The sequence below is a fragment of the Populus trichocarpa genome, chromosome 6 (assembly GCF_000002775.5).
Source record: "Populus trichocarpa isolate Nisqually-1 chromosome 6, P.trichocarpa_v4.1, whole genome shotgun sequence".
Lineage (NCBI taxonomy): Eukaryota > Viridiplantae > Streptophyta > Magnoliopsida > Malpighiales > Salicaceae > Populus > Populus trichocarpa.
Window position 1 is genome coordinate 8,436,644 of NC_037290.2, and position 23,357 is coordinate 8,460,000.

Below are 23,357 nucleotides of genomic sequence, written 5' to 3' on the forward strand. Positions count from 1 at the left end.
ACAGGTTGTTTATCCAAATAAATTAGAAACCGTGTGACCAACTTCGAAGGAGAGCATTGGTAGTCTAATTCGTGATTTTGACAATCTTGCATAAGGGTGCCATAAATTCCCAGAAAAGCAAAAGGTTAAAGCAGAGATAAATTCAGGCGTAGAAGTATGAATAAAGCAAAAGAGTGCTTTTTTCATGAGCATCATACCATTCAATACTTCCCAAAAAGTCATTTGATACTGACTTCAGCTGTTCTTTAGCTTATTGTTTTTGTTCTCCTTTCATTTTCTTGTGGAAACTCCTGTCTATATATGAACAAGAAAGAATGTCCAGATGTAGAACTTTTCTGTTACTATTTGAGTGAACAATAAAACAACATGAAACAAATATAAGATACTACTAAAACAAAGATGAGGAGCCAGTCAAGTATATACTCCATAAGGAGAAATACCATTGATGCAGCATTCTAAGTGCCCAATATTCCGGTGAAAAGGAAGCCGGTCGTGGAAACTGTAAATAATATTGTCATAAAAAGAAATGGTATAAAAATAAAATCACAAAAACAACAAAAATTTTGTGAAGTAAATTGAACAATGTGTTCCTTTTTTCTTCTTTTGAACAAACCAACCAGATTCATCTTCATCGGAGAAAACATGCTATGTATTTCTTTCTTGAACTCTACAAGTCCAGTTCACTCCAACTCTTCATGACCCTCTGCAGGACATTGGATCAGCTCTAAAATATTAACCACTTCTTCCATGTCTGGCCGATTCGATGGTACTTGAGACGCACATATCAAACCAAGTTTTATCACAGGAATTGCCTCGTCTGCTGGAACTTTTCCTCCAAGTTTGCCATCAATGCATTCTTCCACTCTGCCATCCTCTAGTGCTCCCCTCACCATGTCACATAGCACAACCACATCATCCTCCATATATTCCACTGGTCTCTTCCCTGTCACCACCTCCAAAACTAAGATCCCAAACCCATACACATCACATTTCTCAGTTATCTTCACAGTTCGACAAGCAAACTCAGGAGCCATGTATCCTAGCGCACTCTGGATTTTGCTGCTTAAGATGCAACGGTCTAATGTAGGCAACAGCTTTGCCAGGCCAAAATCTCCCACCTTTGGCTCACCAGAATCATCTATTAGAATATTGGTAGATTTTAAATTATAGTGAACTATGTTCATGTGATGCAAATGGGCCAAAGCTCTAGCCATTCCAAGAATTATGTTGAATCTATGTCGCCAGGAGAGGTACTTCTTATCAGGCCCATCATGGAGATGCTTATACAAACTTCCACTTGATACATATTCATAAATAAGGAGTTGCAAGGTTGGAGTCCAGTAATAACCTTCCAGGGCGACAAGATTATGATGTCTAACCTTTCCAAGTTCCTTCACTTCCCTTTCAAATTCATCTTGAGACTTGATCAAACTTGAAACTGTTAGCTTCTTTATAGCAACTGAACGCCCATCTCGAAGTATTGTTCGGTAAACAACTCCGAATCCACCGCGACCAAGTTCTGAGTCTTTGTTGAGTAATGCACGGGCCCCAGCAACAAAATCAGCATCACCAGAAAACATGACAAGCTTGCCATAGTTCGGATCATTAGTTGGGGAACAGCTGAAATCTTCCCCGCCAGAAAATGCGAATGCAGCAGGAGAACGTGCCATAGAAGATTGTGCATGAATATTGAGGAAAATAACAGCTACCACACCAAGGGTGATGCAAGCGGCTGCACCAATAGCAATGAGGGCAGAGATGCTGAGAACAATCTTGTGATGGCGATCTAAAGAGGTGCCATTGGAGGAGTCAGAAGAGTTGGGATTCAGAACAATAGGCTTCTGATGGTCAGAAGGGCAGGATAGGTTGACAACAGAGCCACACAGGGATGGATTACCAGAGACAGATGAGGGGGAAACTGTGTTGAAGAAACCCCCGAGTGGGAGGTCACCTTGGAGGTTGTTATGGGAAATATTGAAGGATAGGAGATGGGAAAGATTAGTCAGCTCTTTGGGTAAGCTTCCAGAGAGACGGTTGAAAGATAAGTCTACATATTGAAGGTTGATTAGGTTTGCAACGGCTACTGGTATTGGACCAGTAAGGTTGTTCCAAGATAGAATTCTGTACAGTTAAGGCGAAAAAAAGAGAGAAATTGTCAGAACAATATAGGTTCAATAACTTATAACTTACAAAATGGAAATACAATCAAGCACGAATCAAGAGTCTAGATTTTTAGTTTGTGTATTCTTTCATTCTTTTTCTGCAGTTCACCATTTAACAGAAACTTTATATTATATCAAATGACCGAATCTCATTGATAGATTTAAAACAGGCACCAAATGATAATGTACTAAGCAATAGCAAACGCCACTGAATAAACAGCTAAGACAAACACCCTTAAACACAAATTATTATAATAATCATCCCAATCAGGTCCTGGTGCATAGATGCTAGCTCATAAGTGAATTTTCATCTGGTGAGTCTACAAAACCTAGATAGTTTTTCATAGTACACCAAAATGGCAATAAAGTTTGCCCACATAGGCCAGGCTAAGCACCAACACGCACATAAGTAAACAAAGAGCAGGTATATATACCAATCAAGTTGTTCCATGTAAAAATTTCAAAAGAAAGAAAGCAACCACCTGCCCTCTAGAACAATACGAGTGTGCAATTGTTTACTCTATAATGGTTGATTATAATGGCTCTCAATCGAAATTACCAAAGGACTGCAAATTGAGTTGTAAAAACAGAGTTATATTCTCAGACTACTGCAAGCACAAAACACTCGGAAATAACTAAGGGAAGAACCAAATGGATAGCTTTCAAAGTAAAAGTTAAGCAGGCGAGGAAGAACTCACAAAGATGCTAAAGATGAGCACTTCTTGATTTGAGTGGGAATTTTCCCAGTTAGTAAGTTCTTCTCCAGTCGCAGTTCCGTGAGTGAAATTGCTCCTCCAATTTCAGAAGGAATGCTTCCATTTAGCCTATTATCACTCAAATCCAGAGCTCGAATCATTGTTAAATCTCCTATGCTCGATGGAATCGAACCAAATAGTTGGTTCCTTGATACATTCAAGAGTAGCAAGCTGCTTAAAACCCCAATGTCAGATGGAATTTCTCCGGAGAAGACATTTGAAGATAGATCCAAGACCTGAAGACCTTGAATAGAGACCGCCAACGATACACCTGAAGGATGTTGTTTGCTCTCATCGAATCTGTTGCCCGAAGGTGACACTCTATTTAACCCCGACTTGAAAATCCACGAAGGAAGATTACCTGTCAACCGATTATGGCTAACATCTATAGCCAAAAGGTTTAGGCAATTCATCATCGACTCAGGTAACCCTCCAGTAAGCTGGTTCATGGACAGATTCAATTCCTTCAAGACATTAAGGTTTCCTATTGAAACAGGAATCCGGCCTGAAAACCTATTGGCAGAAAGATCCAAACTTTCAAGATCTGTCAACTCTCCAATCCATCCAGGAACTTCCCCAGTGAATGAATTTCCTCCTAGTCTAACCGTAGCACATGAACTGAGCCTCCGCAATGACTCTGGAAGACTACCAGACAAAGAATTCTCACTAAAATCAAGCAGTTTCAAAACCTGAGAGCCTCCAATATCCACTGGTAGCTGCCCAGTGAACCTATTATTTTTCAAATTAATGACTCTTAAATCATACAAATTTGCAATTTCTTCAGGAATCTCTCCTTCCAACAAGTTATCAGATAGATCAAGAGACTGTAGCCCTCTCAAATACCATAATCCAGATGGCAATTCACCACAAAGGCCATTCGACGAGAAGTTAACCAATGAAAGCGTCATACAAGAGCTCAAAGAACCAGGAATCATCCCTGTAAGATCATTCCTAGCAAACGAAACAGACCTCAACGACCCACATTGTTGAAAAAACCCATCAGGGATTGACCCTGATAGGCTATTATCACTCAAGTCAATAACTTGTAAACCCCCAAGTCTAGGAAGATCAGGGTTTATAGTCCCGTTGAATTTATTATTAGCTAAAGAAAGAACCTGAAGAAACTGTAGCCTTAGAAGGCCACGACCAATGTGCCCAGATAAAGAGAAGCCATCAAGAAACAGTTCAGTAACCCGATGGGTATTCGGTTCACATTTAACACCAACCCAGCTACAAGGACTATCATCATCTTCATTCCATGATGAGAGTTTAGATTCCGGGTCTTGAAGACCTGCCTTGAATACTATCAAGCCAAGAACATCATCATTGAACGTTGAGTCCAAACATTGTACCACCAGTAATGGAGCTAAACCAACTAGAAATAAGAACTTGAGTAGCATTTTTCTTTCAATTCAATCCAAACTTTTGATACATTTGATGCTAGAAAAGTAAGGACCCCATGAAAGAAAGCAAAAAAGTGGAGCGAAGGGGGTATATGACTTGAAAAGGGGAGATTTTTTGAGCAATCAAAGATGGCAACAAACGCTTGCCGTGTCAAACGACAGAAAACAAGGTGGACGTTACACCTAACAATGGCAGGGAGGGAGTAAAAACAAGAAAGTTTTGTTCTCTTTATTTCTTTTCTTTTAATCTTTGGAGATAAATGAGAGAGACGGGGGGGAGTAGAAAGTTTCTGTCTTTATAAACAGACACAGCTAGTAGAAGCTAAAGATGGTGAAGCTAAAAGCCCTGCAATGGAAGAAGCTAGAACAATTTACAGGGTCAACAAAAGAAAAACACGATAGAGAGAGAGTAAAGAAGAATGAGAATGTGAGTGGGTGGGGTGGCTATATTTTTGGACCGAAAAGGAACCAAAAGCAAGAAAAAATAAAATCACAGCTGCAGAACCCACTTTAGTATATAGATTATAGAAATACTTACAAACACAACCTCGGATCTCCAAAAGAAAGAAACACCACAGGAAGAGAGAGATATCTTTAACAAATTTTGAAGGGATTAGAAGAAGAGAAGAGGGGAGCAAGAGCATTTAATGGTGGATGGTGTCAGAGGAGAGAAAAAAACAGTAATGATTCTGTTTTGGTGTTGGTGTTGGTGTTGGTGGGTGCAATGAAAGGAAAGAAAGAGTAAAGAATGCTGTGCTGTTATGGAATGCTGCTATCTTTCTTTTTGAAAAAATAAAAACTATACTCCGCCGGAGAGAAAACAGAAGACAGGGCAGAAAGGATTTCCCTTTTGTTTTCTTCTCCTTTTTCTTTTTTTAATTTTTAATATTTTGACGGTCAAAGGAGAATCCTATGTCTATAGATACAACGTGGCATTTCTTCAATTCTTCTCATGTTTTTTCTTTATTTTTTTTAATAATTTGTTGTCCAATGTCTGCTGTCAGGATATTTTATTCTTGTCCTTTTATTTTCGGTTTCAGTCAAGTGACAATGAATACTTGTTTGAATGATACAGCTTGTTTTTTAAACTGTATTTTAAATTATAATTTACTTTAAAAATATTAAATTAATATTTTTTAAAAATAATTTTGATGTGTTAATATCAAAATAAATAAAAAATAAAATATTATTTTGATATATTTTCAATTAAAAAATATTTTTATATTAAGGTTATTAATTCTGTTTTATTCGGCGTTTTGTTTTTATATTAGAATAATAAATTTTGATTTTCGACCTAATTTCCCCTTAATTTCCTTACATTGACCATTTTGCATTCCCTAGTTTAATTGAGTGGTGTAACATAACGTAAAAATGAACTGCTTAAAAATAAGAGAACATAGAATTACTCGATCGTATGGCCTTTTCATCACTGGAATTGATAGAAAATGGAGTCATACCTGGAGAGAGTTGAATGACGAAGGTGCATCAGATCCATACAAGTCTCACTGATGCGTAGTAGTGTTGCCTAAATCCTCCAAATCAAAGTAGACACTCTTGTCTTGCCACCACAACACCACTACCGGGGGGGGGGGGGGGGGGGGGACGAAACATTAGAGAAAGGGTTCAAAGCCTGCCGGAATCCATGGCATAAAGCTGAAAATAGAATAATAAAATGGTCTGTATAGGCTTTTCATAGCTAGTCAAGAAATTCTTGGTACCTCAAGCTTTTGGGTCTCAAACCCTGGCGAGATCATGACTTAAACATGGAGTTTGGTTCCGCCAAGGGAGCAAGCACCGAGGCCTTTGACGGTGGCTGGTTGCACTGCATGCATGGCTGGTTGCGCTGCGTCAAAGGTTGATAGTGATGCGCGCCATGGCCTTGATTTTGATGTTTCAGGTTGTCCGTTGGGTTTTTGATGTTTTTGCATGGATATTAGCTAGGACAGTACTCTTAGATTTGTCAACTTTTTTCTTCTCGACAATAACAAATAAAATAAACTCGAAACATCTCACTAGAATTTAGATAAAAAATCAAAATGATATGAAATCTTGAACGAAATAAAATCTATTCTATTTTATATATATATATATATATTTAAATGATATGAGATATTCAAGTTATTCCGGTCAAAAAAAAGGAATGAAATTGAGAAAATTGATATGAAAAGGCAAAATATTTAACAATGGTTAATTATCAAGGTTAATATATAATTAGAGAATAAATTAACTGAAATTAACTGGCCACATTACTCACCCAATTTGAAAAGACTAACGAAGAAGAGGAATTGAAATGCTAGTAAGACAGCACCTCTTTCTGTACATTGTTCAGTGACGCCATAGTTAATTCAGGCTCCAAGATTGGACTGCAAAGTACAACAGAAGGCAAATCCTGGTCGCAGTTTTCAATGATCCATGCATTCACTACAAGGTGGCCAAAATTCCTCCTTGTTTTTTTATATATATATATATATTTTTTTTTTCTTTATTGTTGTTTGTATTATCCAGCAGCCAACCTGGTTGTATTCTAAGATTTCCTTGTAAAATCATAAAAAAAAATTAAAAATTATTGTTTTGTAACCTGAGAAGAAAAAAACGTACTTCTTTTGGCATTTTCTCCACTTGGATGGTTCGTAGCCAACCTCACCAACCTAGGACTATTGAGTGGTAACTTTGTGTTTAAATTAATACATAAGGTTAGTTTCAACCAAAAAAATAAAATACATCGGGTTGGTCGTGATTAAAGATTTTATTTGATAGATTTGAAAACTCTTATATATTTAAATAAATATTTTTTTTTAAAAAAAATTAAGTAATATTTAGAGAGAGATATTATAAAAATGTATGTGCATTATAAAATAAAGATTGTAAATCTGAAACTTGAAGGATTCATGAGATATTTATAACTCATGAGTCTTTTTTTTTTGTGGAGAAGTGAGTGAAGTGTTATTTTGTCAATATAATATTTTTTTTCATGGTGAGCCCATGTCGACGCTATGTTCTTCTTCTAGATCGAGTCGATCCATGACGTTAGGCTTTTTTCAAAGTTGAGCTTATGGAATCAAGTTTTTTAAAAAGGTGATTTAGAAGAAATTAAGGTTTGAAAAGGAGAAGAGCAGATTTTTGCTTTCAAAAGTTTGTTGGCTAGCTAGTGTTCGAAATTCGTAGAAGATGCTTCGGAGAAATAATTAACATAGAAAAGAAAGAAACTTCCAAGCCAATTTTGAGATAGGAAACAAAAAAAACAAAAGAAAAAACTAAGAAGTGTAGAGAATTACATCAATGCCATTTATAATTAAAAAAATCATCATTTCTACCGTTTTCAAAATAGCCAAAACCCCACACATAGTCACAAAGTCATCATTTCTAGAGTAAATAAAAAACATTTTCCTTCCTTGTATAATTACTTCCTAACAAAAAGAGGACTTGGAGCGGGAGAGACAATATAAAAGAAATAAAAATAGGCTCATAAACAGGGTCTCTTTTTAGAGAGACATTCCTGTGATTATAATTATTTAAATATTATTATTAATAATATTAATAATGATTGAAACTGAAATCGTAAAATAAAATAACTGAAAGTTGTACTATTTCGAGGAGTAAATAATAATTTGATTTTTGTGGTTTAACAAAACTAATCAATTAATCTCTATACAAATACATATTTAATTTTATATTTATAAATCCTCCCATAACTTGGTTTTCCCATCAATTTCATGCTGTTCTCTAATCTATTTAATTTTTTTTTATTTTTAGAAAAATAAAAGAAGAATTAGATAAGACGAGAAAATTTGATGAGTGAATAATGCTTTTTTTTAATAAATAAATAAAAATAGCACAGAATTGAGAATAATCGACACTGGACTACCTACTTGTAATTAGTTTTTATACCATAAGGATTAATGATTCATTTCAAACTACAAGGACCAAGTTAAACTTTAACCCACCCGGCCCCACTCCCTACATAATAAAAAATTGTTACCAACTATTGACATTTAAATCTTATCTTATTGAAAAAGTTATCAAATAGATAATCATTTCAGACTATTTGGTTTCATCGTAACAGAGAAAATAATAATTTGATTAGATAAATAATTTATGTATTTTAAACTAGGCTCTACACATAATTATATTTTAAATTTTGATTTTGTTAAAATTAAAATAATATTATTTATTTATTTTATAGTAATTTTAATTAAACACATATTTTTTAAAATTTATTTTTTTAAAATTACATCTATATATATATATTACAATCACTATTAAACTAGGCACTATCAAAATAATGTCTTTTATCTCATGTGATGACAAATTCAAGAAAATCACCAAACATATTTTCTAAATAAAATTAAGATAATAATGTGATGGCTGGTTTAGAACATGATTGATAGTGTAGTAATGATTGCTTTTCAATTAATTTTTTGTACCGATATGCATACTAATGATGTTTTTTTTATTTTTTAAAAATCATTTTTGACATCAGCATATCAAAACGATCCAAAACATACAAATTATATGCACCGCGTTTCTAAACGGTTTTTTTAATTATAGGATGTTATTATTTTTTAATATATTTTTAAAATTTTTTAACACTATTATATTAAAACAATAAAGAAAACAATTTTTAAATTAAATTATAGCAACCCTCGTCCTCGCCTAAAACCCTCGCTTCTCTTCTTCCCTCGCGACACTCGCTTAAGGAAACCTCAAAAGCTCTTTCTCTCTAAACAAGAAGCAAAAAAGAAGAAAATGAGTGTGTCAATGGAGTTGTTATCTGCTGGCTGTAGTACTTTGCCCTTGAAAAGACCCCCTGTCTGTTCATCTTCTTCAATGGCTTTGTTAGCTCCATCTTTAAAGTTCAAATCTTTATTGCTTAAACCTAGTGGTCACAGATTGTCTTTTGAATCTTCAAGGGCTTTTGTCCCAAAAGGGCTTAGTGTTGGTTTTCATTCTGGGAATTCGTTGAATCGACCAATCGTGGCATTTGCTGCCTCTCACGAGGATTCTGTAAGAACTCCCATTTCTGTTCTTTTGATTGTCTCTACTGTTTTCATTTTGAAATTTGATTTCTTTTTTAGTGAATTTCATGTGTTTTTCAACTGGGTCTCTCTGTTTTTTGAATGTTGATTTTGAGTTGGATGTTAGTGTTTTTTGCTGAACGTGAAAAGGCTGTATTATTTGATTAACATTGAAATTTGTATGGTTTGACTTGGTTTTGAATTTTAATCAATTCCATCTTGTCCGTGCCAAATTTTAAAGCTTTTTGTATCTTTTTGCATTTTAAGAGAGATTTTTAAAATGAGTTCTCTTCAATATTGAATTGGAGTGAGATATGAATGGGTTCTCTCTTTATTTTTTTTTTCTTGTGGGCAATATCTATAAGCATTCAAAGATTGAAGTGGAAAAGGAAAGCGAAGATAGAAAATTAGGGGGCGAAGAATCAGAGGAAGTATGGAAACAGACACTGGAGTCATTCAAAGAACAAGCTTTGAAGTTGCAAAGTGTTTCACAAGAAGCATATGAGATCTACTCAAAGAAAACCATGGTTGTTTTGCAAGAAACTTCAGAGAAGTTAAAAATTCAAGCAGAGAAGGCAAAGAGTGATTTGGGCGAGCTAGCAAAGGAATTTGGTGAAGATGGTATACAGTTACTCACGGTGGCTACAGAGAATTCTCCAGAATCAGTGAAGGAGGTTGTTGAAACATTAACTTCCTCGACTGATAATTTGAACGATGTTTCTAAAGTCCGCGATTTCCATCTTGGAATACCATATGGTATGAGTGGTGCGCCATTGGAATTCATTTATACAAATTTGTTGAATGGGCCTTCTTTGTTGTAAATTAGAATTTGTTAGGATTAGCAACACCCATGTTATTAACTGAATAGGTTAGGATTTTATGTGAATTGCCCCTCCCCCCATCAACTTCCACTTTGGTTATTCTGAACTGGGTAATGGCCTTTTAGTGTATTTACTTTTTTAAATGGCTTCAATGTTTTTTATGCTATTGCCTATGCTTCACAGGTTTATTACTTTCTACTGCTGGATTTCTCTCATTCATGTTGTCCGGAAGCATCTCTTCCCTTAGGTTTGGCGTCATTCTTGGCGGCATGCTTCTGGCTTTAAGTGTATCAAGTTTAAAATCTTACAAAAGAGCAGAGCCATATTCCTTAGCCTTGAAAGGACAGGCAGGTTAGTATGTGGTTATATTCTATAATAAAATATATACATGTAAAAGAAATAAAATCTCAATTTGCTTCTGTTGGATAGCTTCTAAACTATTTTGGCTTTGGCAGGCTGCTTTCTGTTTCTTATTTATTAGTTTCATGGTTGGGTCATTTTTACAAGTTTTGGAATACGATATCATATGTAACGAAGAATGCTCTTAAGTTATGAATTTAAAAGCATGTGCCTTGTGTAGAATGTCTCAGAGCATAGGGATGAGGTGCTATCGTAGATAGGAGCTTTAGTGTCTAGCTTAGCTCTTCCGCTTCTATAGGTTTTTGCGTCCATTGCATATTTTAACCATGTAGGTTTTGTGAGTACATGTTTTTGGTGCTTTGGGGTAGGCTGACTATTTTCTTTTCTTTCCTTCTTGCTCTTCCCCTTAAAGCCTTTTGATTGTGTTTTCTGATAATAATAGTTTGTGAGCTACTTCATGATGAGAAAGAATAACTATTATTTTGGGTCATTGCATGATCGTTGGTTTTATATATATATATATATATATATATATTCTTTTCTCAGTGTTATCTTCTGTTGTATATTTAACTTGAAGTTTTTAACTGGCATGTTTGGTCCTGCAGCAATAGCAGCTATCATCTTTCTTCGGGACATTAGCATCATACTGACTCGGGTAGTAGTTCTTCAAACAGCCATATCATCTATCCTTGTTTATAGGGTGTTCTGTATAATTGTTATGTTTTAAATTTCTAACAATCTATTCACTTTTTTTTTTCCTTTTGCAGAGAACTTCATTTCTTACTCCTCTTGCAACCCTCATCAGGTTCCTTGTTCCCTAATTTTTTTGTTACCATATTTCCTTTATTTATGTTAGTATTTAGGTTGCTAAGGTTCTCAATTGTTGCAGATGGGAAGGCTCACTTGTAAAAGTAAAACTTATTAAGTATAAACTAACAATTGACAAGGAGCTACAGTGTGTGAACTTTGATGAGAGAAAATTCTAGGTTAAAATTTGATAGGAAAAGTTATAGGATCTGCCACTTGATTCTCTTGAGAGCTTTACACAGGAGTTGCATCATGCAGCCTTTGATGAAAGTTGTTCTCTAATGAAAGAAGAATTGCTATGTGTATGGTTAATATTCTAGCTCCTCTACTGCACTTTTGTTTAAGATAGAAATAATGTACTTTGCCTTACAACAGTAACGCCAGACAAGTTACATAGTTCCCATACCAAAAGTAGTCTCAATCCAATACTGGAACTGTTGCTAATCTCATACTTGTGAACTCATGCGAGATCTAGTATTCATTATGGTTCAGTCTAGCCAAGTTCTTTACACGTAGCATCTCTGAGTTTATCCTTTTCTGATACTTTAAGGCTATACCTTTTGTTTTCTTCATCTTGGTTAGTAGAAATCCCGCTTCTGGAACTGGTGTATCTGTGCTGTTCTTGCTGCATCCATGCACATGTCGTGCTCTAAGTTGTGAGGCTGAATGGACTTGCATTATGTATATGCTTGATTTTTTGGATAGAGGGAGGGGTTGGGGGCTTTCCATAAGATAACATGACTATCTCCATTTTCAGATACATGTAAAATGTCAAGCATTTTATATATAGTGGCCTTTATTTCATTGTATGTGCGTTTGGTTTTCTGATAAGTGGCTTTGCTTTTCAGTGGTGCAATGGCTGCATTCTATCTATATAAGATTGCCTTGGATGGTAAGCAGAGTAAAGGGTCAGACTTGGGACACGGAGCAGAAGGTTGATGCATTTATTCCACTGGTCAGTTGAATTGCCTGTCTTTCTTCTTCTCCCTCCCTCCCACCCAACCGTCACTCTTTTCTTGAACAAATGACATCATACTTGTAAATGTGTGTATAATGTCCACCTGCTCACAAATACTAATAGTTGTATGCGATGCAAACTTCATCAAATATGATTCTCCACTCTTTCCAGCATTTTCTTTAATAAAAAAAACTCTCAAGTTGCTGTCATTAATGTTATGCCTAGAAAAAAATTGGTAAGATTGCTGCCAAGTTGGTCTTCCATACTTCCATATGGTAGCTGATCTAAATAACTTCTCCTATGACCTCCAGGTAGAAGGTTTACGAGATTAAAGTAGCTCTGGAAGAGCAAGATGGGATCCCATAAAACAATGCTTGGTTCTGGAGCATATGATTACATATTATGGGTGTTTTATCAATTTTTAGTTTGTGTTATCAGAGAACGGGAGAAGCTACAATACTCTGGTGGATTTTTCTTTTCCTTCGATGTGCTGAAATTACCGGTGTTTTCTCCCTCCAATGCCATAGGGTTGTATTGATATCTGTTCATCACATAGTGGCTAGTTGTTTTTCTTTTGCACCTACTTGTATATAAAATGCTTGCAGAATCTTGTTTTCAGCCAGAAGGCTTTCCCTGTATTTATTAATTATCATTAACCACTGCCCTTGGAGAAATAGACGGTCTTCATGGTATGGCTCCTAAGAACTTGCAGAACATTACTTCAGGTTTACTCAATAATTTCTAGAGTTGACACAAAATCACAAATCAATTAGTAGGAGACTTCTTTGCAATTACCAGTGGTGGGAAAACGTAGCAAATAAAGCTAATAGCGTTTGCCTTGTAATTTTTTTTGACTTATACCATACGGTTTTCCAGTAAAAGCTTTAAACCAGTCATGATTGCCTTTTTTGGGCAAGCAGCATCATCTTATTGTTATTTTAGAAGACACGTTAAAATGTCATCAAGGTAGAAATTTTTACTGCCAGGTCAACTGTCACAGATAAGTAAAGAAAGAGGGGCAGTTCGGAATTCATTTAGCATCTAGTAGAAAAAAAGGAAAAACCCTTGAAAACCAAGGCAGTAAGAAACTGGAACGCAAAGCCAAAGATAGCCTAAGAATTTGAATCCTAAACATAATGCATCTTACATCAAATTGAAAATTTCCTGTGCTCCTGGGAATTATGTGCCCCACTAGTATTACTTTTTTACATATAAGAGTGGCAGCATGCTGGCTGAAATAGCTACCAGTGACGACTTAAAAACATTACACTCAATGATAACAAAATAAAAGCTGATAGAGCTTTATAATTTGGAGATGCTGCTGGTTTACTAGATGCATCAGCTCACCTTCAGATGTCCCCACGGGGAGCATGATGAACAGGGATGTCTGCTTGACTATCCAATGGCATATACTGCGCCATGATAGCCCGAATCTCTGAATCCATGTATCTCTGCACAAAAGTTCATAACAGATGAAATTCAGTTTATTGTTATTAGCATAAAAAACTGGACCTGTCAACCAATAATTTCAAATGTAAACAAATCCTGTAAAGTGATCTCAGCAGCATAAAATCTGTTAGTAAGTCGGCATCTTCAGGCTCAAATACTCTAGGAATTTGGATGAACAGGCATGTACATCATGATTTTTCTCACTTTTACACCTTCCTTCAATTCCCACCCCACCCCACCCCACCCACTCACACAAAAGAAGATATACATAAATAATATATTTGTTCTGTTCCATTTTGTTTACTATGAGTTGACAAATGGTGCATGTGCCATGTGTTTTTCTACATTACAGAAAATTATAGAGTAGAATAAAAATTCAAAGAAACATACCCGAATTCTGTACTTGTAAATTGCATATCCAGCAACTCCAGCAGTAGCCAAGCCAAGAATAATAATCCAAACAAAGCTCCAGCTGTACTCTGCCCTAGCAGCATTACCTGAATCAATGTAAACCATAAATCAATGGGGGCCTAACATGACAGAAGCAAATGTATTGTGGAATGCTAGTGATCCCATGTAGCATAGCAGATTCCAAGAGCTAATAACTGAAATTAGTCTCATCTCAGAGTTTAGTTGAAACTGAAAATTGCTTTTAAGGCGGCAGTGGCCAAAGCAGAACTGAAATGCAAAGGAATACTAGAAATAGTCAACCAAAAGCAGTGCCAACTTGGAGTGAACTTGAAATATTTTAGAATGAATTCTAGTGTGCTTTACAGTATTTTCAAATGCAGGTTCATACCAAATACAGGAGAGTATCTACCAGTTTTAAGAGCAGATTCCAATAAGATTTGAGCTTCTATGTTAGCTAATAGAACATAAACTATGTTTCACCACACATTTCATTGTGTGATAAATACAGTGACAGAATAAGGAAAAAAAATAAAGAGCTATTAAGGAAATCTTGACATCCTTCAAATCAATCAATTTAAAATGAAAAATTGTACCATAGTTAAAAAGTAAAATCAATAAAGAAAAATGCTTCAAAATAAGGTCTTTGCAGTACGTGGTGCAAATACTGAGCTGCAAGTTGATTATTTGGTTAACGGAGCAAGTTTTTGAAAACCCTCAGAGGATACTCACTTATGCAAGTGTCATGTTCTCGCATGTATAATAAACCACCACTGCAGCTGCACTCATAACTGCCCCAGGTATTCTTGCATTTGCATTCTGGACACTGGCAAGCTACCTTGTCTTTGCATTCATCCACGTCTAGAAAAAAGCCAAAATGGAACATGTGGTGAGTGCCTCATAATCTACATTATTTCATCAACAGAAAATGACCCGTTGCTTGCAATTTATAAAGAAGCAAGTGCACTAATACCCTATATGCAATTTTGATAAAGTGCGTGGAAATTTAAAATAAGAAAAGAATATTATTTCCTCAAATCATTTAACCAGAAACCAAAACTGTTGTCAAGTTATTTATTGATGACAAGGTTCATGGATGGGTTCCACGAACATTTTGGAATGGAAGGAACCACATATTACATCAAAGGTGTTTTCATAAAACTGGACTATGAAATCTTGAATTTGCTCATCTAGTAACTCTGCCAAGGGAAACTTGCATAATCTTCACTGAGCAGTTCTTCTCTAGGACTTAAAAAACATCAACAATAATGGTTCAAGGAGAAGAACAATAACACAGTTGAGCCAGCAAATCCTAACTGCATCCCACCAAATAGTTAATGCTGGCACAATAACAAAGAAAAGAAGGAAGGTACCTTCACAGGAATTTACTCCATCACCCTTGAATCCTGGAGGACACTTGCAACCTTGTGAACGATCTTCCTGAAACTCGTTAGAGAACCAATGAACAAAGAATCACAAAAAGTCACAAAAGAAATAATCATATCAAAGATGTAAGCAAGAAAACAGAAAGACGGAGGGGTTCCATCAAATTCAAGACTTACAACACAAGCAGAAAACGTAGTGCCATCTTGAGTTTTCTTCCAGCATCCTCCGTTGTTAATTTCACAGCGTAAAGAACCTGAAGCTGGTGAACAAATAAGCAGAAAGATGATGTGCACTGAAATTGAAACAGATATTCCTAAAGTTGAGTCAATACTGAACCTTGGATAAACATGAAAGCAATTTACCATTACAATGAGTATAACCATCACCAACAAACTTCACACCTTGTACCATTGGACATTCACATACCCGACCCCGAAAAGTATCCTATAACAATGAAATCCCAGGACCAAAATAAACTTAGAATCAGTAATTGTACTGCAAACATGATACCAACAAAATGTTGAAATTCTGTAGACACCTTGCATGCAGTAAGGTTAGCAGCCCTGTCCTGCCAGCACCCACCATTATTTTCTAGACACTCGTTGGTTTCTACATCTGCAAAGAAAAAATAACAAATAAAGACTTCCATCTTGACAAGTCTCTACCAAAAAATCAGCAGTGAAATTATATGAGCATAGTTAATCATACTAGATTTTGTTATTGAAAAGGAATTGCTGTCATCATCACTAAAAAACCAATACTGCAACAATGTGCTCTTTTAATGTGTTAAACAATTTGAGCATCTTCTGCACAGTGAACTAGCACACCAGGACTGGAACAAATGGGTGACTGCCAGCACTTATAAACATATTACAGTAGTTAACTCAAAGCCTGAAAGATAACCTTCACTTAAACAAATGGCTGGCTCTGTAGTCTCTTCAAAACCTGCACAAATCGCCTTGAGAACTGCTCCTTTGTCCAACTTACCTGAAATCAGTGACAAGTACAGATTGGAAATGACCATTCAAGCAATTAGATAGCTGAGCATCACAATAAGAACACAGAGTTAAACCTCTATACTGCCTGTTGTTTATCACGAGAGTTGGAAGTATAGTCACATCTCCTCGAGAACCTTTTCCAATCTAAATTGAAAATTCAAAACCCGAAAAATAATAGTCAACTGATTATCCAAACAATAAAACCTTGAAAAGGGGTGGATAGCATGGGAGTTTAGAGCAAATAAATTTTGATGACCCAAACCTGCACATGTTGTTCAGCTTTAAGAACTTCGTTTTCCACATCTGCCTCATGGTCTCCTATACATATATCTATCTTCTTGAGATCAACACCTAAGTTTGCAAAACAACAATATTCAGAAGCTTGCTTTTCTTTGCTCTCAATAAACATAGAAGTTAATTCAGAAGCAAATAAATTAACTAAGCCTCTCTTGTTCTGAACAGAAGAATCAGACGAAGCATTTTGTCCAAAAGAAAACAAATGGCTTCAGTCACCAACAACACATGGAGAACAGAAAATGTCACAAAAGGTCAAGAACATTGCAGTAATAGCTATTAACAAAGCTATGCAAAACATTTGGGAAATTTTGTCTAAACAAACAACATATAGAGAGCAGTTGTTTTCTACAGAAAGGCAGACATGAAAATAAATATGATAGAGCCACCGACTCACCAATAGATTGAATAACTTGATCTGCACACTCTTTGGTGTATTTCTTCTCTTTCATTGGGCAACGGATTGAAAAATCAGTCACATAGTCCCACCAAAGCCATGGCTTTTTACTTTCATTGGCAACTTTATAAAAGCAAGCTTGGCGTAGATTTTGAACTACAACATCTTTTCCATCATACCCTTTGCTGAAATCCTGCTCAGGATCTGGAGCACAGTATCTCCCATGGTTGATGCACTGGGATTTGCATTGTTTGCTCAGAACAAATGCCTCTGGGCAATACCATGTTATATAGTGAGGGGTGAACTGAGTATAACCCTTCTGCTCAAGTATCTGTGCTGCACCTTTGAAGTTCTTGATAAACTCAATCTGACTGTCACACTTTGGCCCACATTCATCATTGCTATTTGTCCAAAACTCATACTCAACCCGCTCATCAGGATGTGGAAGAGCCTCTGTCCAATCAAGATTCATGTTAACCATCTCTCCATTAGATATAGCTTTCTTGATACTATCCCCCAAGGACTTGCTAATAAGTGCTGAGGGGATAGTGATATTCTGCAGATAATCAGCATCTGCATTCTCTTCTTCAGGGGTGTCCATGGTAATCAATGGTTCATCCTTGTCATCTGCTACAAGAATAGCTGCTGCTCCACCATTCTGTGCATTCCATGCCTTCAGGGTGAAGTAACAATCTGCATTTTATATATATATATATATATATATATATTAGCTACATTTATAGGCAGGCAAGAAGAACATAATTACTGCTACGGATGCGCTCATCCAAAAGGGAGAGAAGAACGCCATAGTTACTTCCATAGGAATATCAGCCACACACGATAGCATATAATCCAAAACATCACTAATCACCACCAGTCACAAAATTACCTTTGGTTCCAGAATCAAGGTAAGATTTTCACTGAAGTAGAGAACAAGCATGGTTCAAAATTTCTTGAAAAGCAAATACATTTCTAAAATAAATTATGCTGCTGTCTTTCCAATTGTACTATCAACAAGTAGAAAGGAAGTATGGAAAATCAGAACCCTCATTAAGAGCTATATAAAGTCCGACAAGGGCAATTTAAATCCAGCAGCAGCCAACAAATTTGCAGCATAATAAACATAAAGTACTAAAAATCAGTTACGAATATTCCAGTTAATTTAACATGCCATATATAGTAGAATTACCACTCAAATCAAATCTAAAAAAGAATCCCACAATTAATTTGTCATCAGTATAAACACTCCACCAAAAATTAATACTTACCATAACAATTACACAAAAAACACACACAACTAAATTGGAAGCCTAAAAAGCAATCAAAGAAGTGAAATTCAAGAAGCTAACCTCCACGATCAACAAGGACAAAAGTAGGTAACCCTCCAGGTCTAGATTTGAAAGAGATATCAACCCCATCAAACCCTTTGCATGCCTTTTGATTAGCTTTTGGATAGATCACAGTACCGACTAAGGTCCCTCCATATTGAGGAACTCCAAAATTACCAATCGCACATTCATAAACACCTTTCAATGAATCAGGTGATGTTAGTTTCAAGTTGTTTTTCTCGACTACAAACCTACCAAAACAAAACCCACAAAGCAAAAGCCATACACCAACTAAAAATCCTAACTTTTCCCTCATTTTTACACTAAAAATCCAATTCACTCAAAATTTCAATGAATCAAAGAAAAAGAAAAGACCCAATTTTAGTTTTATTCTCTCTTCCAATGTAAAACAAATAAAAAGTGGAATCTTAAAGGTAAAGAAAAAGAAATAAATAAAACAAATAAAGAAGAGACAAACTTTCGATCAATTCAAGCAAATTGAGTGGATAAAAAGATTGTTTATTGAAAAACCCAGGTGTAAAATACAAGTAAATTTCCACAAAGAAACAGCTTTTTTTTTGGGAAATACAAGCAAGTTACCTGCTGGGTGTTGAGAGCTGAATTTACACAAGACAGGAGGGAGCTTTTATTTTTGGAAAGGGAAAAGAATATAAAAGGTAATATATTTAAAGAAGGGATAATTGTTATATTATAATTTATTTATTTATTTGCTTTTTATCTAGAATGTGAAATCAAAGTTTAGTCTTAGTTTGATAATGTGTGGCTAAATAGTTTTTAAATTTTTTTAATTTGAAAATAATTTTAATAATAACATATTAAAATTATAAAAGATTATTTAAAAAAATTAATTTAATATTTTTTCAAGTTGTAAACATATTTTAAAACAAAAGTTAACATATTCTTAGAGTTTCCATAAAAAAAAGAGAGAAATAAGCAATAATCAACAACTCGTCTTCATTTTTTTTTTGTCAATCTAATTTAATTTTATGGTTTAAATTTATTCTATTTGTATTGATTAAAAGAATTGATATCAAATTTCAACCCTAAATGTAAATAAAGAGCAAGATATTAGAAACATGAATGCTTATCATAGTGCCATTATAGAAGTTCTGAGACCAATTCTTGTGATGAGTCGGTTCTTGTAATGAAATATTAAAAAATATATATATATAGTTTTTTAAATCATTGAACAAATATGTCAAGTAAAATATATATTTTGGTTTAAATAAAACATTATTTCATCTATTTATATATTAAAATAGCTTATGTTAAATTTTCTTTTTTGGCTTGTTTGCGTTGTCAATTTGTCAAAATAATGGGGACCCTTTCATGATAGAGATTTTTACCTTGCATGTGATCCGCGTGTATGCTCACTTTTTTTTTTTTCTTTATGTCAAAGCCCTTTCAAATTTCAATTTAAAATCGATAGGTACCGTTAATTAAAAACAAAAAACAAAAAAGGAATGGTTCAAAAACTCTCTCCCGTTTATTTTATGAAAAATAATTTTTAAATTTATTCGTGTTTATTTATTATAAAAAAAATTGATCAATAAAAAATATTTTTTCAATTAAAAAAAATCTGACTTGGTTTAAAAAAAAATTTCTTTTTATTTTGAAAAAAAATACTTTTCAGAAGTTGTAAATTTTTTTAAAAAATCTTTTTATTTGTTGACTATATCAAATTCAGTCCTTAATCTTTTGATTGTTATATATTTTGTTTTGGTTTTTTTCAATTTCACCGCTTAAAATTTGATTTTTATATTAATTTTAGTCTTTATTTTTTATTGTTATTTATTTTTATTTTATCTTTTTATTGATTAAATTTTTTTATCTATCCGATTTGATCCTCATTCTCTTAATTACTATCTATTTTATTTGAAATTGTTTATGAAATTGTTTTTTTAAAAACAAAATTATCATCTTTCAACTTTTTTATATGTCAAATTTGATCTCTATTCTTTTGATTGCTATTTGTTTTATTTGAAATAATTTATGAATTTTTTTTGCAATTTAATCATCTTTCAACTTTTTTATCTACCAGATTTGATCTTTAATCTGTTAATAAACATGAAAAAATATATATTAAAGAATTAATAATTTATTTTTCAACTCATGTTATATAATATAGCGAAATACTGGAAAGTGTTTTGCAACTTATTTTTCATGACACTACCAAACATCGAGAAATAATTTACTTTTCAGAATTTTATTTTCCATTTACATTACTTTTCAAAAGAAAACTACTTTTTATCAAACACGTGGAGCCTTAATCTATTTTATTTTAGCAAACAACTCATTTTATCATAGTTAGGCATGTGCAATTGGAAATCATGGAAAACTACCAATTTGAGAATTAGGGTTATTGTTTATAAAACTCTAATTTTAAAATCATTGCTTATAACGTTGTTAATATGTTGATTGAAATCTTTAATAAAATTTATTTAAATATTTTATAGCCTAATTATCTAATTAGGCATGTTTAATTGGGTTAATGAAAAAAAACCCTAATTTTATAGATTATGCAAATTGTTCACAATGTTATTAATTTTAAATTATATGCTTATATAGTGTAATTGAGCATATTTATGTGGTTTCATTTTGTTTTAATATGTGCATAATACATGTTGGGTTGTAATATGTTTTTGATCTGTTACTCTTTTAGTCTGTTAGCATAGGTTTGTTATGCTTATGATTGGACTAAATATCTATGAATATGAAGGCACTAAAGTTTACCTTCCGATCTTACCATATCAGATTATACCCACTATGTAATGTGAAGATGCTCATATGGCTGCAATAGAGGACCATGATCTCTATTGAATAATGAACTCACTCCATGAACTAGGCATTATGTTAGAAGTTGATTATTGATCACAATATAATATTTAATTTGGTCTGTTATGCTTATTGTCTGTTATCAACTGTATAATCTACCAATGGTTTAGTATTATATTTTAACCATCCCAAGGTAAATTATACAGGTTACAAAATCTCAATATAGTTGCTCATCATGGCAATTCTACTTATATCAAAAAATATTGTGGCACTGATTATATGTCTTACAAAGACATATTATGCATATGCAAAAAGTTTTTGATGCAAACTTGAAGAGATTTCAAATTAAAAATGACAAAGGGAATAGAATTATTGACGATGCCTTAATAGTACATGTATTTAATGTGCATGAAGATGCAAATAAGATTTATTTTTATGTTGATGTTGATTCTACTTGTTGCACCCGACATCGTGGCAAACCCATAAAAAAAGCTAGTTTAAGAATAGAGTAAAAATAGAAAAAGAAATTTCCATTTAGTATTATGGTGATTAAGAATCCTAACTAATATTCAAAGACTTGAGGTAAGAGATTAATTATGCTAAAGAGAATATATTATTACTCTAAAACATCCTACCCGAGGTAAGCTACATTGCCTCATGTCTTTGTTCCTAATGGTCTATTGTGCATATTCTATTAGTGGCCTGTCTTTAATGGTCTACTGTAATGAGTTAAAACCCGAGGTAGGTAACATGCTTATCTATTTTAAAGTTTTGGTTATTTTTGTCACTCCTAAATTGCTTGGTGAATTAATATTTTTATGCCTTTTTACTCTAGATCATGACATCATGACATGTAACTATTAATAATTTATCAAATCATGTTAGTGAATAATCATGTGAGTTTTTATAGGCTCATTGAACCTAGCCCAATTTCTAAGAGCAGATGTTACTAAACATTTTATTTATGCAACAATGGTCTATGGATAACTACTTGTTTTGGTTCATTTATCCTATAATATCAATGTTCACTCATAATATTTTACCGGATGAAGGTTTTTGTACCACAAACCTATAATATCCAAGAAATACCTATTTCGAGTTAATCTACTTGGGGTAGGATCTAGTGGCACTGGCATTCAAAGCGTTTTGAAATTAGTACTCTCAATTATTATCTATGAATATTAGACCAAAAAGAAAATTAATAATCCTGATTGACACTTATGTGTCATCGATGAATATAAAACTGAAAAGGAAACTAGCACTCATGTTTAACATTTAGGAATCATTGGTGACTATTATACCGCATAAACTCAAAATGACATCATATTTCAAAAACTAAAGGGATACTCCCCATTCATACTAGAAATAACAACTCATTATGATTTTATTTATTTCAAATATTACGAGCGAATGACAAAACATTTTTATTGTTGTAATTTCAAAAAAAAAAAATTAAAGGGTTTTGGTATGTTGACCTTTCAAAGACCTTTGAATTTGGACTAAACCTTGATGGGTTTTATAAATGAATTATAAAACACAAAATGGATGCTTGCAATATAAAAAATATTTATGGCTTTTTTTTCTTCTTAAATAAGAATATAAAGATGCTAAAACAACATCAATATTTATCAAAATTTGCATGGAATTTTGAATAGATGCAAGGATGTGTATTTTTTTTATTTTTTGTTTTTATATAAGAGGTTTTGGATGTAAATGAAAGGGAAGTTTTTACAAAAAAAAATTGGTAATGATATTTTTGGTTGGAATGATATTTGACAAGATAATAATATTTTTTATATATAAAACATAACAAAAAATTATAACTCAAAAACAAAATAGGTTAGAGAAACCTTAAATTGCCATGCAACACACATAACCAAACATGGCATAAACAATGTCAGCTAACCATCACCCTATAATCTTACATACATTACTATAGGGGTGAGTAAAAAAACTGAAAAATCCATTAAACCGAGAAAACAAAAAAAAATTACCGAAAAAACCGAACCATGAAAAAAAT

General features: G+C 33.8%; 3 protein-coding genes across 4 annotated transcripts; 1 reads left to right on the top strand and 2 right to left on the bottom strand.

The window, feature by feature from the left end:
• Nucleotides 1-323: 323 nt before the first annotated feature.
• LOC7468090 (leucine-rich repeat receptor-like protein kinase PXC2) lies at nt 324-5,124 on the bottom strand. Its single transcript, XM_002309147.4, has 2 exons — nt 2,861-5,124; nt 324-2,121 (listed from the first exon to the last, which is right to left on the bottom strand). The coding sequence occupies exons 1-2, from the start codon at nt 4,315-4,317 to the stop codon at nt 681-683; spliced, it is 2,898 nt and encodes a 965-aa protein (XP_002309183.2). The 5' UTR covers nt 4,318-5,124; the 3' UTR covers nt 324-680.
• Nucleotides 5,125-8,949: 3,825 nt separating this feature from the next.
• Nucleotides 8,950-12,955, top strand: LOC7484628 (protein FATTY ACID EXPORT 3, chloroplastic). The gene is made up of 7 exons (XM_002308219.4): nt 8,950-9,324; nt 9,701-10,091; nt 10,340-10,507; nt 11,122-11,171; nt 11,284-11,321; nt 12,172-12,278; nt 12,593-12,955. Exons 1-6 carry the CDS (start codon nt 9,067-9,069, stop codon nt 12,260-12,262), a joined length of 996 nt encoding a protein of 331 aa, XP_002308255.2. The 5' UTR covers nt 8,950-9,066; the 3' UTR covers nt 12,263-12,278; nt 12,593-12,955.
• A 415-nt stretch (nt 12,956-13,370) lies between these two features.
• LOC7468091 (vacuolar-sorting receptor 1) lies at nt 13,371-19,285 on the bottom strand. 2 transcript variants are annotated; one of them, XM_024603108.2, is made up of 13 exons: nt 19,142-19,285; nt 18,563-18,739; nt 17,214-17,906; nt 16,785-16,873; nt 16,597-16,666; nt 16,428-16,511; nt 16,063-16,139; nt 15,887-15,968; nt 15,701-15,783; nt 15,512-15,578; nt 14,871-14,999; nt 14,121-14,227; nt 13,371-13,732 (listed from the first exon to the last, which is right to left on the bottom strand). In XM_024603108.2, exons 3-13 carry the CDS (start codon nt 17,812-17,814, stop codon nt 13,631-13,633), a joined length of 1,491 nt encoding a protein of 496 aa, XP_024458876.1. In that variant the 5' UTR covers nt 17,815-17,906; nt 18,563-18,739; nt 19,142-19,285; the 3' UTR covers nt 13,371-13,630. The 2 variants fall into 2 exon arrangements, with proteins under 2 accessions (XP_024458876.1, XP_002309184.1); XM_002309148.4 differs by having other exon boundaries at nt 18,563-19,149.
• Nucleotides 19,286-23,357: the final 4,072 nt, after the last annotated feature.

Bases quoted from the DNA above. Each gene is read 5' to 3' on its own strand.
- LOC7468090 (XM_002309147.4), bottom strand. From the start codon at position 4,317: ATGCTACTCAAGTTCTTATTTCTAGTTGGTTTAGCTCCATTACTGGTG. The intron at 2,122-2,860 runs GTGAGTTCTTCC...TTAACTGTACAG, and splicing joins TGCTCATCTTTAGCATCTTT to AATTCTATCTTGGAACAACC.
- LOC7484628 (XM_002308219.4), top strand. From the start codon at position 9,067: ATGAGTGTGTCAATGGAGTTGTTATCTGCTGGCTGTAGTACTTTGCCC. The intron at 9,325-9,700 runs GTAAGAACTCCC...AATATCTATAAG, and splicing joins CTGCCTCTCACGAGGATTCT to CATTCAAAGATTGAAGTGGA. The intron at 10,092-10,339 runs GTATGAGTGGTG...TATGCTTCACAG, and splicing joins CCATCTTGGAATACCATATG to GTTTATTACTTTCTACTGCT.
- LOC7468091 (XM_002309148.4), bottom strand. From the start codon at position 18,857: ATGAGGGAAAAGTTAGGATTTTTAGTTGGTGTATGGCTTTTGCTTTGT. The intron at 16,512-16,596 runs GTTTAACTCTGT...CACTGATTTCAG, and splicing joins AAACAACAGGCAGTATAGAG to GTAAGTTGGACAAAGGAGCA. The intron at 13,733-14,120 runs GTATGTTTCTTT...ACTTTTGTGCAG, and splicing joins TTTACAAGTACAGAATTCGG to AGATACATGGATTCAGAGAT.